At 42.5% G+C, this 13,488-nt stretch overlaps 1 protein-coding gene across 1 annotated transcript; it reads left to right on the top strand.

Moving 5' to 3' along the window:
* Nucleotides 1-307: 307 nt before the first annotated feature.
* LOC311241536 (uncharacterized protein) lies at nucleotides 308-7,851 on the top strand (the record flags this gene model as incomplete). The annotated part of the gene is made up of 3 exons (XM_084330384.1): nucleotides 308-336; nucleotides 3,350-3,790; nucleotides 7,814-7,851. 3 exons carry the CDS (start codon nucleotides 308-310, stop codon nucleotides 7,839-7,841), a joined length of 498 nt encoding a protein of 165 aa, XP_084186510.1. The 3' UTR covers nucleotides 7,842-7,851.
* Nucleotides 7,852-13,488: the final 5,637 nt, after the last annotated feature.

Raw genomic sequence — 13,488 nt, 5'->3', positions numbered from 1 at the left:
CCAGGTGGTCTTCCGTTTTTTTTCCTCATCTGGTATGTGGTCCACAATACTGTTCCGGAACAGTTTTGCATCTCTGCACTCCTCGCAAGTGTTCAGCATACATTGTCGCTCATCAGCGCTGCAAAACACGGAACTGACTAATTCTGTCGAACTCTTAAACACTTTGCGAGGAACATGTTGCCGCACACATTCCAGGAGAAGGGTAGTGTTTTCATGGTACCTACACAGACGCATGTTCCTTGGAGTTTCTGAACAGAGACAGACATGAGGTGGCCGGAGTTCAGCAAACTTGGATTTGCCAATTACAATGTCGGGATTGTCCTCCTTAAAACAGCGGTAAGCCTCCATAAGGGACATGGACATGTGGCGTTTCTGAACCCTCTGCTTGACTCCTTCTCTTATGGTCACTGCATCCTTCATTCCTGGGGCCTGTCTTGAAATGTCGTCCCTGGAATAATACTCATTTACTTTCTGTTTGGTTTCATTTGGGGTTTCTGTGTTTTTTGGGGTGGGTTTCTTGTCACGATACTCTTCAAAACAATAACAAATACACATGTAGGCTGAGCAGATGCGAGGGGGAGATGGCCGACAGCAGCCGATTAGCAGTAGGCTAACGTGGACACTGCTCTGCCTAGACCAACTGTGACAGGGTCCTTTTCCTCTCCCCCTCGAAACTCACAACAATGATGGCGTAGTCGGAATAAGTGGTGTTGGTGTTGCTTTTATTGCCAGCCTTCCAAAGTGCAGCGGTGACATTCCATAATTATGTGACATGAACAAAATAATAAAACCTATACTTCTACCTCTGCAGTCCGTCAGGTGGGTTCCACAATAACCTCACGTTGACAGACAAAACACTTACTGTGTGGAGCTCCCCTGGTTACCTTTTTGAAACCGTGGTTCTGGTGAAGCCCCACACAAAGACAAATAGACTAACATAACACTCACGGCGCTTCCCTCTGTTACCTTCACTGTAACTAACGCAGGCAAGACCAACAACTCCTTGGGCCGCAGCCCTCATGAACACCCTGGACTCCTCCCCCTCCACAGGTGCCACACATAATTAAATTAACCAAACTAAACAGGTGCTACACATCAATTAATTAGCAGTTTCCTATACACATTAAAATCGGACAACCTCCAACACCAATACCCTCACAACCCAATAAATAAATATATATACACAACCCAATAAATAAATATATGTACACAACACAATAAATAAATATATGTATGAATGGATATGAATGTATGGTAATATGTATGAATGCATGCATGATAAGATTAATGAATATGTATGCATGTTGGATTATGTATGAATGTTGTGTGTATGTGTGCGTGCGTGCTGCCTCGGAGTCAGTGACAGACCCACTCTGTCACACCAACAATGTGTGAAAAAGTTGTGTCTGGAAATATGTTGGATTTTAATCAAACAAGGAGTTATAAAATACTTCTGATTTAAATCAAACAAAGGGGTCATAATCGGACTTAACAACACACATTCGCAATGTAACATCCGTCACTCGCAATGTAACATCCGTCACGGTAACATCCATAACACTTGTAAAGAATACAAAAAATAAGACCAGAATTACTAATTGTTGTGTTGAAGTTAGATGTTATGTATGATTGCATGTAACTGTAACTGTTTCCACAAGAGGGCGCTATAGGCGTAGCTATTGAAGCTGACGCCAGATAAGAGGTATAAAAGGAGATGTTACCTCCCCCTCTGTCTCTTCCTCCGTCGCTCTCACGAGAGAAGGTCTCATGTGTACTCAATGTGATAATAAACCACGCCAAAGGCTAAAGAGAGAAACCTTGTCGTCATGAACATATTGTCGCTCCACAGCTCACTCTGTCAACAGGTTATGGGCCCAGATCACGCAGGGGTGAAATAATAAGGGTAGCAAGTTTAGCTGAAGTATAGGCCAGTTTAGCACCTGGAGCACCGCATGGCTAAGGCTAACGGGAGCTAAAGCTACGCCTACTATCAAAAGAGGATGGCGACCAAAGGAAGGAGCAAATGGCCCTCGTTCAACGGAAGGGTAGAGGACTATGAGCTCTGGGAAGAGCGAATGTTGTGCTATGTATGCACGGAGTGGGACTGAAGACAACGATCTTGACGGCCCCCACGGGAGAAGTAGCGGCGGCCGTGTAAGCCCTGGACACCAAGCAAAATGCCGACGCATACTGCGAGTTAGCACCACTGCTAGACGACACAAGCTTGGGGCTGATATTCCGCGACACTAAGGACAAAGGCCGAGAGAGCCTGAAAGTGTTGAGAGAACACTATATCGGACGGGGAAGACCCCGAATCGTATCCCTCTACATAACACTGACCTCGCTGAAGAAAGCGCACACCGAGACTGTGACCGAATACGTCATCAGGGCTGAGCAGATCATTACGGTGCTTAAGAGTGCAGGAGAAGCACAGAGCGACGGACTAATGATGGCAATGGTTATGAGAGGACTACCGGAGCTGTACAAACCGTTCACACTACTGGTGACACACGGTTCAGCGGACATGTCGCTGGGGGAGTTCAAGGCCAAGTTGCGAAACTTTGAGGCCTCAGAATAATAATAATAATGGATTGGATTTATATAGCACTCTTCATGACACCCAGAGCGCTTCACAGAGTCTATTATTCGTTCATACACAGTCATACCGGTGGTGGTAAGCTACAATTGCAGCCAGAGCTGCCCTGAGGCAGACTCACGGAAGCGTGGCGAATAATCATCGCCTACGGCCCCTCCGACCACCACCAACATTCATTCACATGCATACACATTCATACGAGGCAATGTGGGTTAAGTGTCTTGCCCAGGGACACAACGTCAATGGGATGGACATGGGCTTGAGCCAACCCTTCGATCATTGGACGACCCGCTCTACCCCTGAGCCGTTTTGCTCTTTGATTGGCCACGCACGTTTCTGGTCATGTGACATGTGCGCCAATCGTGGGACGGCACGTTTTTGCACGGTTAAGCTTAGGCACTCTTTCGAAGTTGGTTAAGGTTAGAGTTTGTCTTAGAGCGTGACGGCAAGTTTTTTCGACGGTTAAGCTTAGGCACTCTTTCGAAGTTGGCTAAGGTTAGAGTTTGTCTTAGAGCATGGCGATAGAACGTCAGGTAGTTTGCAGGCTGTTCGACGCGGAAATGGGCAAAGACACAGCTCGTCACGCTATTGGGCACACATGTCACATGACCAGAAACGTGCGTGTCCAATCAGAGAGCAAAACGGGAACGCGGAAGGACAAGCCAGTTGCCTAAAGCATAGACGCGGCCCGGGCGCGTACACAAGTTGGTTGCCTTTAATATTCACGCGGCCCGGGCGGCACTGAGAGAGAAGACCAGAGCTGGCGTGTTGGCGATGCGGAGAAAAAGGGCATCGGAAAGATAACTGCACAAAGACTGTTTGGTGTAGCTTCTGTAAGAGCACAGGGCACAAGGACAAAGTGTGCAGAAAGAAACGTGACCAGAGCGCTCGGTACGCGCATGGACAAGATGGCGGCTGTGGACAAGATGGCGACAACGGTGGACGTGAGGCGAGTCGAGACGACGCCCGGAGAGCAGCGGGACGAGAGGACTTCGTGTTCGGGGCGAAGACAATGTACGTCACCCAGCCAACGCAGCAGCAGCAGCAGCAGCAGGTCCAAAGGAAGGGACTGATCGTGGACACAGGTGCGTCGTCCCACGTCATCAACGACAGGAATCGATTCAAGAACTTTGACAACACCTTCGAGCCGGAGAGACACAGCATGGAGCTGGCAGACGGGAAGCGCACATTCTGGTATGCCTCATAGACAGTGAGGGGTGCCGGTGTACAGTGACGTTAAAGAACGCTCTCTACAAACCCTCGTTCCCACAAGAACTATTCTCTGTCAAATCTGCTACTGCGAACGGTGCCAAAGTGTTCTTCAATGAAGGTAAATATGTTCTTGTAGAGCCCGACGGTACGATTTAACATAGAGGTGTACAAGAGAATGTATTATCTACAAACAGAGTGTAATGATGACGATAAGTGTAATAATGATATGTGTAATGTGACTGTCAGTCACGATATTCAGCCATGGCATGAGATCATGGGTCATTTTAATTACGAGGATTTACTGAAACTGCAAGCAGTGACAGAAGGCATGCACAGGGCATGGGCATACCCCAACCCCCCCCCCACCTCCAATGTACAGCCCTCACCCAACCCACCCAACCCCACCCCACCAACCTCCTCCAATGTACAGTTTCTACGCCAAATGTATATACACTCCTTTTCTGGACACTTTGGTATCACAAACAGTACTGTATTTGCAAATCTGATATGTCATAAATGTATAGATGTAGCAGTACTGTCTATCTGTATGTCATGTATGTCATATATGTTATGATGAATTGAAAATGGGGGACCCTGGTGGAAACAAGACGAAAGTCTTTCTCTGGTCTGCATCCCCTTAACAATTGTATGTATTGAGATGTACTGTACTGTACCCATTCTGCAATCTGTTAATAAACTTTTCAATCAATCAATCAATCACATTAAAGGTGAAAAGCATAGACCTGACAAAGAATGTGAAGTGTGCATGAAGGGGAAGTTCACTCAATCGAGAAACAGAAGTCCCACAGAAAAAGTAAAGGTACCACTTGAGCTAGTTAACACAGATCTAGCCGGTCCAGTAAGCAACGAGTCCATAGGTGGCTTTAAATATGTACAGTATTTTACAGATGTGTGTACAGGGGCAGTGTTTGTTTACTTTCTCAAAGCAAAGAGTGACACACTCCAGGCCACGGAGAAATTCCTTGCAGATTATGGCAACATAAGATGCTTGAGGTCCGACAACGGAAGCGAGTTCACAAACAGAGTTCCAATCACTGTTGAGAAGGAACAAGATAAGACACGAGACGTCATGTCCTTACTCCCCGCACCAGAGAGGGAAGGACGTACTCTTTTCGAAATGGCTAGGTGTAAGCTAATAGATCAGGGGTGGCCAACCCGCGGCTCGCGAGCCGCATGCAGCTCTTTGCCCGTCAATGTGCGGCTCTTCCATCCATAAAAAAAATATATATTTTTTTTAACTTTTTTTTTTTTTTTTATGTTTTTCAGTTATGTATTTAGCATAAGGACGTAGAATAAACATTTTTTTTTTTTAAATGGTTCATTTGCATGTTTTTGGTATCTGAATCTAGGGACATATATGGATCAGTGTCAGAAATAGTGTGTCTGTTACTAGGCTTGAGTAAATTGTAATGAACCAAAGGAGAATATCAATTATATTTAAAAGAAAAGAAAAATCTTTGACTGTGAATAACACCATGCTAAAATTGACCAGACCTGAAAAACCTTAGCAAATGAATAAAGGGAAGATGATTAAACAGAAGGTTTTGTAGATACAGACGTGTGTGTATGACGTTAGCGCTGACCAGGTCATGGATAATAGATTTTTCAGCCCGCTTCTCTAGCGTGCATAAGTACACATATACTATCGATAATCTAGCATTTATTTGAAAACTATTCATAAATCAGCCGAAAAATGACAACATGTTTTGTGTATTCCACTAAAGAGCTATTATCGTGGAATTTCTCTGGAATTACTAGAACTCTCAAACTATACTCGTATTTAAAACGGAAATGTACCAATGAAAAAACAATCCGTTTCCTACATGTTGACTGCAAGCAAGTCATTGATAAGCGAGGGGTGTTTTAGACCCATAGCCATCATTTAAGATATAGTTTAAGCCTTCGCAAATTTCCCCGACCTCCCATTGACTTCAGTGCTGGCACTCTAGCCCATATATGGTCAAAGGGGCGTGGCACTCAATGTGGTAATGATACTAATCTATACAATCACCTGTTGTTGAATAAATACCATTACTTTCTAGTTATTACAAAAAACAGTATATATAAAACAGTATATGTAGCTGTAAAAATGTTTTTATATATACGTTATAATATACATTTTTGTCTTTAAATTATTATTTTCTTATGTATGCACTGGTATCGGATCAGTACTCTGTATCGGCCGATACCCAAAGCTTAGGTATCGGAATCGGATCGGGAAGGAAAAAATGGTATCGGAACATCTCTACTGACGACCTGCACTATTGTTATGCAAAGTAGCCAGGTGGGTACTTGGCGCATCAGTAGAGTGCAGCGCATTCCTGTGTGCACATCCGTGCATGTGCGTGCACGTGCTTCTGCTCACAGAGCCGGTTGCTCGGCGTGAAACCCCGTCCCATGAGCAACGCACCCCTGTCTTTCAGATGCATAGGACATAGTCCACCTGTGTGCACCTCCCCCCGCTTTTGTAATCCTGTGCTCCTCTCTCTTCCTGAAGTATGTGTTCACTACCGCCATACCCATCCTTTTTGCAAAGTCTGCCACCATCTGACCTTCCACATTTCTCTCTTTGGTGCTGAAACCCTTTGTTTCACTTTTTTTTCAGGTTCAGCTACTAGTGTTGTCGTGAGGCGCACATGTCAGGGATACGTGGTGTCAACAGTGTCATCATAAACGCGCGCAGTAAGGCGGTTGTTAGTATCGGTGCATTTCTCTACACTGAGCTGAAATGAAACGATTGCACATAAATTAGGTAATTAAATATTAACTATATTTATTTACAACACATAAATAAACTTATTTACAATTATACATACAGTAGTGACAACACACATATGAACTATTTACAATACAGGGAGTGTTTCCCACAGGATTTTGTGAGACTGTGGTGGGTCAGGGTGAACCTCGGACCCTCTAGGGGGGTCCGGGGGCATGCTCTCCTGGATTTTTCTTTTTTTGTACATTTTAAAGTTAAATGCATAAATCTGGTGCACTTTGAGAGCAAAATAAAGAGACCAGATCTATGATGAACTTTGTGCTCAAAACACAAAATCGACTAGACTAGAGCATACATTTGAGCCATCAAAGAAATTAAGCAAAAGTGGTTACCTGTGTTGAACTGGTTTATTTTTTAGAAAATATAAAAATATACTCGATTACTATTACGACTACTACCACTGCCAATACTACTGATACATCCCTATTGGCAATGTATCAGTCTAGGTAATTAATGGGAAACACTAAGGGAGGCACATACAACACTCATACCTATTTACAACCAGTGTCAGAGCGAGCGCACTCAAGTTGTTAGGAAATTCTGAGTGCACACTGGACGCTCTGACCAAAGAGTCAGTTTATCAGAGTTGAGCAGATTTTCAGAGTGAATTTATGAACTCACCTTAACTCAATCAGCACCGCAGCGATATGCGTGATATAGGTCAAGAATGCCATCGCTCAAGTCAATGGTGAGACTGCCACTACTTGCGAGTGCTTACACTTCATGGAAACGGATTAACGTTATGTCGAGTTCATACGTGTAGTGTAGTATGAACTTGACATAACTTTAACGTTACTCCATTTCCATGAAGTGTTTAATTAAGTCCATGGTGTTTCCAGTGTTGCTACCACCGTTGCGTCGCAGATGGATGGTACACTCTGTTAGCTCCGTAGCTAATCCGCTCCTAGACTACGATAGCAGAACCGATAACGTCGGAGCTTATCAATACTCAATTTTCTTCTAATTTAGTACCGGTTCCCGTTTAGAACCGGGTTTCGGGGGGCATCCCTAGTTTGCACTGTTTATTTTTTTCTGTTTTATTTTTATATTCCGATAAAAATTTATTTCTAACTGTATATTTATGTATTTCTTCTATTACCCTGCCCATACCTGTACATCTTATCTTATCTTAAAATTCTTACTCGGATGAGCATAATAAACAAAGTAGTGGACTATAAATATTTAGTTACCGTCTCTCTCTGCCCCAGGTTCAGCCAGCGACCTACCGATTATTAAAACAGAAGAGGATGAGGGCACACTTGACCCACCCGGGGATATTTCCTTTGAGATGAAGGAGGACGACACAGACCAGGATATCGGTATGTTACTTTCTCTTTCTACCATTCTCACATTTATAAGACTTTGTTTCTCTATATCTTTATTCGTGGTGGGGGAAAATATCGATACGTAGTAGTATCGCGATAGTTTGCGTGGCGATACAGGGACGCCAAGTATCGATATTTAATTATATATTTATTTATACAAAAAAAATCTTTTTGTATAAGGAAGTTGCATTGTTCATTTCAATACCTGTAATAGTACAATAGTCCACGCACACATGCGCATTCAGTTAAGTTGGAATATGACTGTAATACAAACAGTTCAGTTTGTCAGGTACATGCAACACAGATTACAGTGTTTACATCTGTCTGCTTGAGAAAATACCATGTTCTGCAATAAAAAGGATTGAAGTGAGATGAACAGACTGAACTTTATTTTATTAGATAAAACATGTTGGCAAAGTTTTGGTTAATATATCGGTAATATATCGCAATATTAATATCGCAATACTCAGCATATCGCAATATATTTAGTATCGCAATACTATCGTAACCTGACTCAAGTATCGTGATAGTATCGTATCGTGAGGCCTCTGGTGATTCCCACCCCTAATCTTTATCTCTTGTCATTCTATACTTTACAGGACTTTGTTTCTCTATATCTTCATCTCTTGTCATTCTATCTTTTATAAGACTTTGTTTCTCTATATCTTTATCTCTTGTCATTCTCTCATTTATAACACTTTGTTTCTCTATATCTTCATCTCTTGTCATTCTCTCATTTATAAGACTTTGTTTCTCTATCTTTATCTCTTGTCATTCTTTCATTTAAGACTTTGTTTCTCTATCTTTATCTCTTGGCATTCTATCTTTTATAAGAATTTGTTTCTCTATATCTTTATCTCTTGTCATTCTCTCATTTATAAGACTTTGTTTCTCTATATCTTTATGTCTTGTCATTCTCTCATTTATAAGACTTTGTTTCTCTATATCTTCATCTCTTGTCATTCTCTCATTTATAAGACTTTGTTTCTCTATCTTCATCTCTTCTCATTATATCTGTTATAAGACTGTTTCTCTATATCTTTAGCTCTTGTCATTATATCATTTATAAGACTCTGTTTCTTCATAGCTTTATCTCTTCTCATTATATTACTGTTCACATTTACCTACTTAAGTTTGAGACATCAGGGTTTCCCCAGAAAAGCTGTTAACACATTGACCGCCAGCAGCAGGGGGCGCTGATCCCCCTTCAGTGCCAGGTCTTTATTCAATGGATATAGTTTTAGACTGCGACATTTGCGAGTGCTTAAAATATATCTTATATTATAGCTATGGGTCTAATACACCCGTCGATTGTCAGTGAGTTGCTTCCAGTCAACATGCACAAAACAGATTGTTTTTTCATCCGTACATTTCAGTTTTATACCGTTTTGAATACGAGTATGGTTTGGGTTATTCTGAGTAATTCCAGGAAAAGACGAGAAAAGGGCATTTTAGTGTAATCCAGTCATCACGTTGTAATTTTTTGGCTGATTATCTAATCATCCTGAAATCAACGCTAGATTATCATTATATCTCCTCGCGCAATACATGAAATGGCCATCGTAGTGCGCCCCCACCGCAGCCAACGGTAATAATAAGCACATACACATACACACAGATAGCTTTGATCGCGGTAGATATAGAGTCCTTACTTGGTATCTGATGTAATGCAAAAAAAAGAATCCAATTATCTGATCGCCATTCCAGTTATCCACAGCGATCATGTCCCCGACATTACCGAGCGTTACACATGAACGTGCGGGCGGGGTTAGTATTCCATGCCGTCGTTGTAAGCCCCTGGCTCGCCAGAGTATGTAAACCCCGCCCCCATGGCCACCGTCTGCCAGCTCAGACAGGGTCTGAAGGGTCTACAGAGGCTGCAGCCATGAATTATGAATAGATATAGCGAATAAAAGAAATAACGATCCCAAAAACAAGTTAACATCGTTTTTGGCGATATTCGCATGGCGGGCAATAACGAGTTAACTCGTTCTTGGCAATGTGTTAAGCAGGGGGCAAACCTCCTACTACAGGGTATCTGCGGGGTATTAAAAGTCTTAAATTCATAATTCTTAATTTAAGGCCTTTAAAATGTCTTACTTTTTATTTGTACAGGTATACGATTTTTGGGGGGCAGCCCGGCTGTTGGGAGATGAAATAATATAAAATATATTAAATGTTTTTGTATTCAAGTTGTTGTTTTTTGTGGGGCTACCGGGAGCTTGGTGCATCTGGCGAGAGCTTGTATGGAACGCACAAACATTTACAGGGGAGAGCAGGTGCTTTCGTTCCATGTTCCCAGATTCGGTATTGGCCCGCACATTTAAATGTCCTACATACAAAATTTGGCCCCGTTCATCAAAAACAAGATTTCAAGCAGTGTCAAGTCAACCAGGCAACCAGAGAAGTCAAAGTAAGAAATGTTATCATGACATTTATTGACTGATAACAGTCACGTCGCATTAATATGTAGCGGTGGCCTAAAACAGTAACGTTACAGGCAGAAAGATAAAGCTCTCGATCGCTCATCTTCCACAAGAGTAACATTAACTAATCTATTGGTAGTTTGGAATTTTAGCCAACGTTATGTGCTGGAAAAATTGTGATTTTTAGGTATAATGCAGTTGGTTGATTGTGATGACACACAAATATTTAATAGACTACAAATATAGCAACAATTAAATGTCAGAGGTTGTAAAAATTAAAAATCCACAGAGTATCTGTAATCTAACATATCATGTTTGACAGTGACATCACATTGATTGATTTCATGATTAGGTAACTAATTGCAAGCTATAACATAACATTGCCAACTCATTAGATATAATATTGCACACACACAGAGCAGAGAAGAGAAGGATGTAGCTGTGGACAATAAGAAGGGCTCTAGACTGCGATCATTTGAGTTTTCCAAGTTGAAATGGGAAATGCTTTGACACATTCATGCGTGTGCATGGGATTCACATTCTCAAAGACACAAAACTAATTTCATCTCACCTGCTACCCAGCCAGCAGTCTCACATGCACTTCAAAAGTCACAGACAATAAGCTGAATATTTCATTTCAAACCTTTATTTATTCTCAAAAGGACAATTGAGTGGGCGCCCCAGTGGCGAACCACATAGTGCGCTCACTGCCGCTCAGCCGCGACACGGCCGACCCGGGTTCGACTCCCGAACCCGTTGTTATTTGCCGAATGTCTTCCCCCCACTCTGTCTCCCATTCCTCCTCTGTCTCTCTCTACTGGACTGCCCAGTAGCAATAAAGCGATAAAAAACGCCAAAAAAAAATATATAAAAAAAAAAAAAGGACAATTGAGGTCACCCTCATTTTCAATGTCGTCGAGACTTACAGACATTTCAATGCATAATCTTTTTTTATAATATAATAATAACTCTTATCTATGTAGCACCCTTCACACATGGACTGCAGCCCAAATTGCCCCTTAGCAAATAGCATAAAATTAACACAGGAATAAAATCAGCAAACAGTCGACAGAATAAAATACATTGTATAAATTGCAGACATAAGAATAGGTACAAAAGACTAACTAATATAAGTACATCAAAAACAGTTGCAGACTGTTGCAGGCCTGCATGTACGCCTCTTTATACAACGGCATGCAAATTTCTCGATTCTGATTGGCTGAAACAGTCCATTTACACGTCTTTATTCAATAGGGGGTATCTGCAGAGCCGCAGAGCCAGGCTGGACGGGTATAAGTGGTCTGGACAAGTATAAGTGGTCTGGACAAGTAGTTGCGAATGGGGGGGGGGGGGCGGGGTTCGTCTCGTTTACATAGGTACATTATACATAGACAGTAATGTTACATCTAGACATGTAATAATAGAGTAAACTTGTACCCATACAGTGTTACATCTAGACATACCAGATCTAGTAATAATAGAGTAAACTTAACTTTCGTCTCAGTAACAATGTTCATAAAGTGTTGAGTGCTACAGTGTAGGTTAGTTTATTAGGACAATTCCACCATTGTGTGGCAAGGACTAAGAATAGGCGACTTCTCTTTGATGACCCGACTTCTCTTTGATGACCCTCCCGGAGCTTGGATAGGAGTAGGAATAAACTGTACATATACAGCACTGTTTGAACCTGGCACACAACATACTTCACATGTCATTTTTCTTTTTGTTATTCCACCATTGTGGGGCAAGGACTAAGAATAGGCGACTTCTCTTTGATGACCCGACTTCTCTTTGATGACCCTCCCGGAGCTTGGATAGGAGTAGGAATAAACTGTACATATACAGCACTGTTTGTAGAAAGTAATTATTTGTAGAAATTTGCCTACCAGTTGTTGTTGGACTTCTTTGACGGAGGGATTGCAATTTTAGAAAAAACAGAAAGTGGTACATATTGGGCTACGGCTAGGCTTTGATGATTAAGGCAGTCTCTCTTCTTATCTTCACCAAACCATTTTTCTTGCACCATCCTAGAGAACGTTTCTTCGGCTAGCACTTCAATGGGAGCGTTGGATGTGCAATAGTCAAGTGACCTCAGATGTATACACTTGAAGGAGTTGAATCCACTCAGCCATGCCAACTTCATATTTTGTTGGCACTCCTGTGACTCACAACCAACATCAATGTTTTCCACCCCAAATTTTTGCACGACATGCAGTGGAGTACTCGCCCCCTGGAATGACTTGAATACTATGAACATTCTATTCTTTGAATCTATGCACTCACTGGTAAGGTGATGCCTTGCTGTTATGTCATGCGTTTGATCCGTGTGTTTCCTTTCGATGTGTTTCTTCATATTTCTGGTGTTCATGGTAATCTTACACATCGGACACTTCTTTTGAATGACTGGCCGCCTTCTGGCCCGACTTGGGGATGTTTCTGCAGCCAGAGGTGGTTGAGGAGATGGCAGAGTCGGTTGAGGAGATGGCAGAGTCGGTTGAGGAGATGGCAGAGTCGGTTGAGGAGATGGCAGAGTCGGTTGAGGAGATGGCAGAGTCGGTTGAGGGGAGGGCTGGCTCTTACATGATGATATATGGACCAAAGCCTGTATTTTGGTTACAAATGTTGCCTGGCAGTAGAGGCAGTGGTAATGATAGTCTGGGCTGCCTGGTCTGCAGTCCAATCCACATCTGAGCAGGGGCTTGCATGATAATATATGGTGCGAAGCATTTTTTTTTCTTACAATTGTTGCCTGGCAGTAGGGGCAGTGGTAGTGATAGCCTTGTCTGCAGTCCAATCCACATTTGTGTATAGTGTATTCTGTAACACAAACATGAAAAGTAATAAAAGCATAATGTGACCACTGACCATTATTATTATACATGACCACCGTATGCGTCGGCTCAGTTATGCTCATTGCCAGAGGCAATGGGAGAAATGTCTAACTTTACCTTGATGGATAACTACTGTTGAAAAATGGATTTGCAAATGGCTCTGCACTTTGCCGAGTCTGGTAGGCATGCGCATACACATTGCGCCCCGCCCTCCCGCCCGCCCTCCCGCCCCCCCCCCCCCCCCCCCCCATTCGCAACTACTTGTCCAGACCACTTATACTTGTCCAGACCACTTATACCC

Source organism: Notolepis coatsorum, assembly GCF_963971535.1.
Source record: "Notolepis coatsorum genome assembly, chromosome: 1".
In the NCBI taxonomy this organism is placed as follows: Eukaryota; Metazoa; Chordata; class Actinopteri; order Aulopiformes; family Paralepididae; genus Notolepis; species Notolepis coatsorum.
The sequence above is the reverse complement of the archived record's forward strand: the minus strand, read 5'-3'. Positions and strand labels throughout refer to the sequence as shown.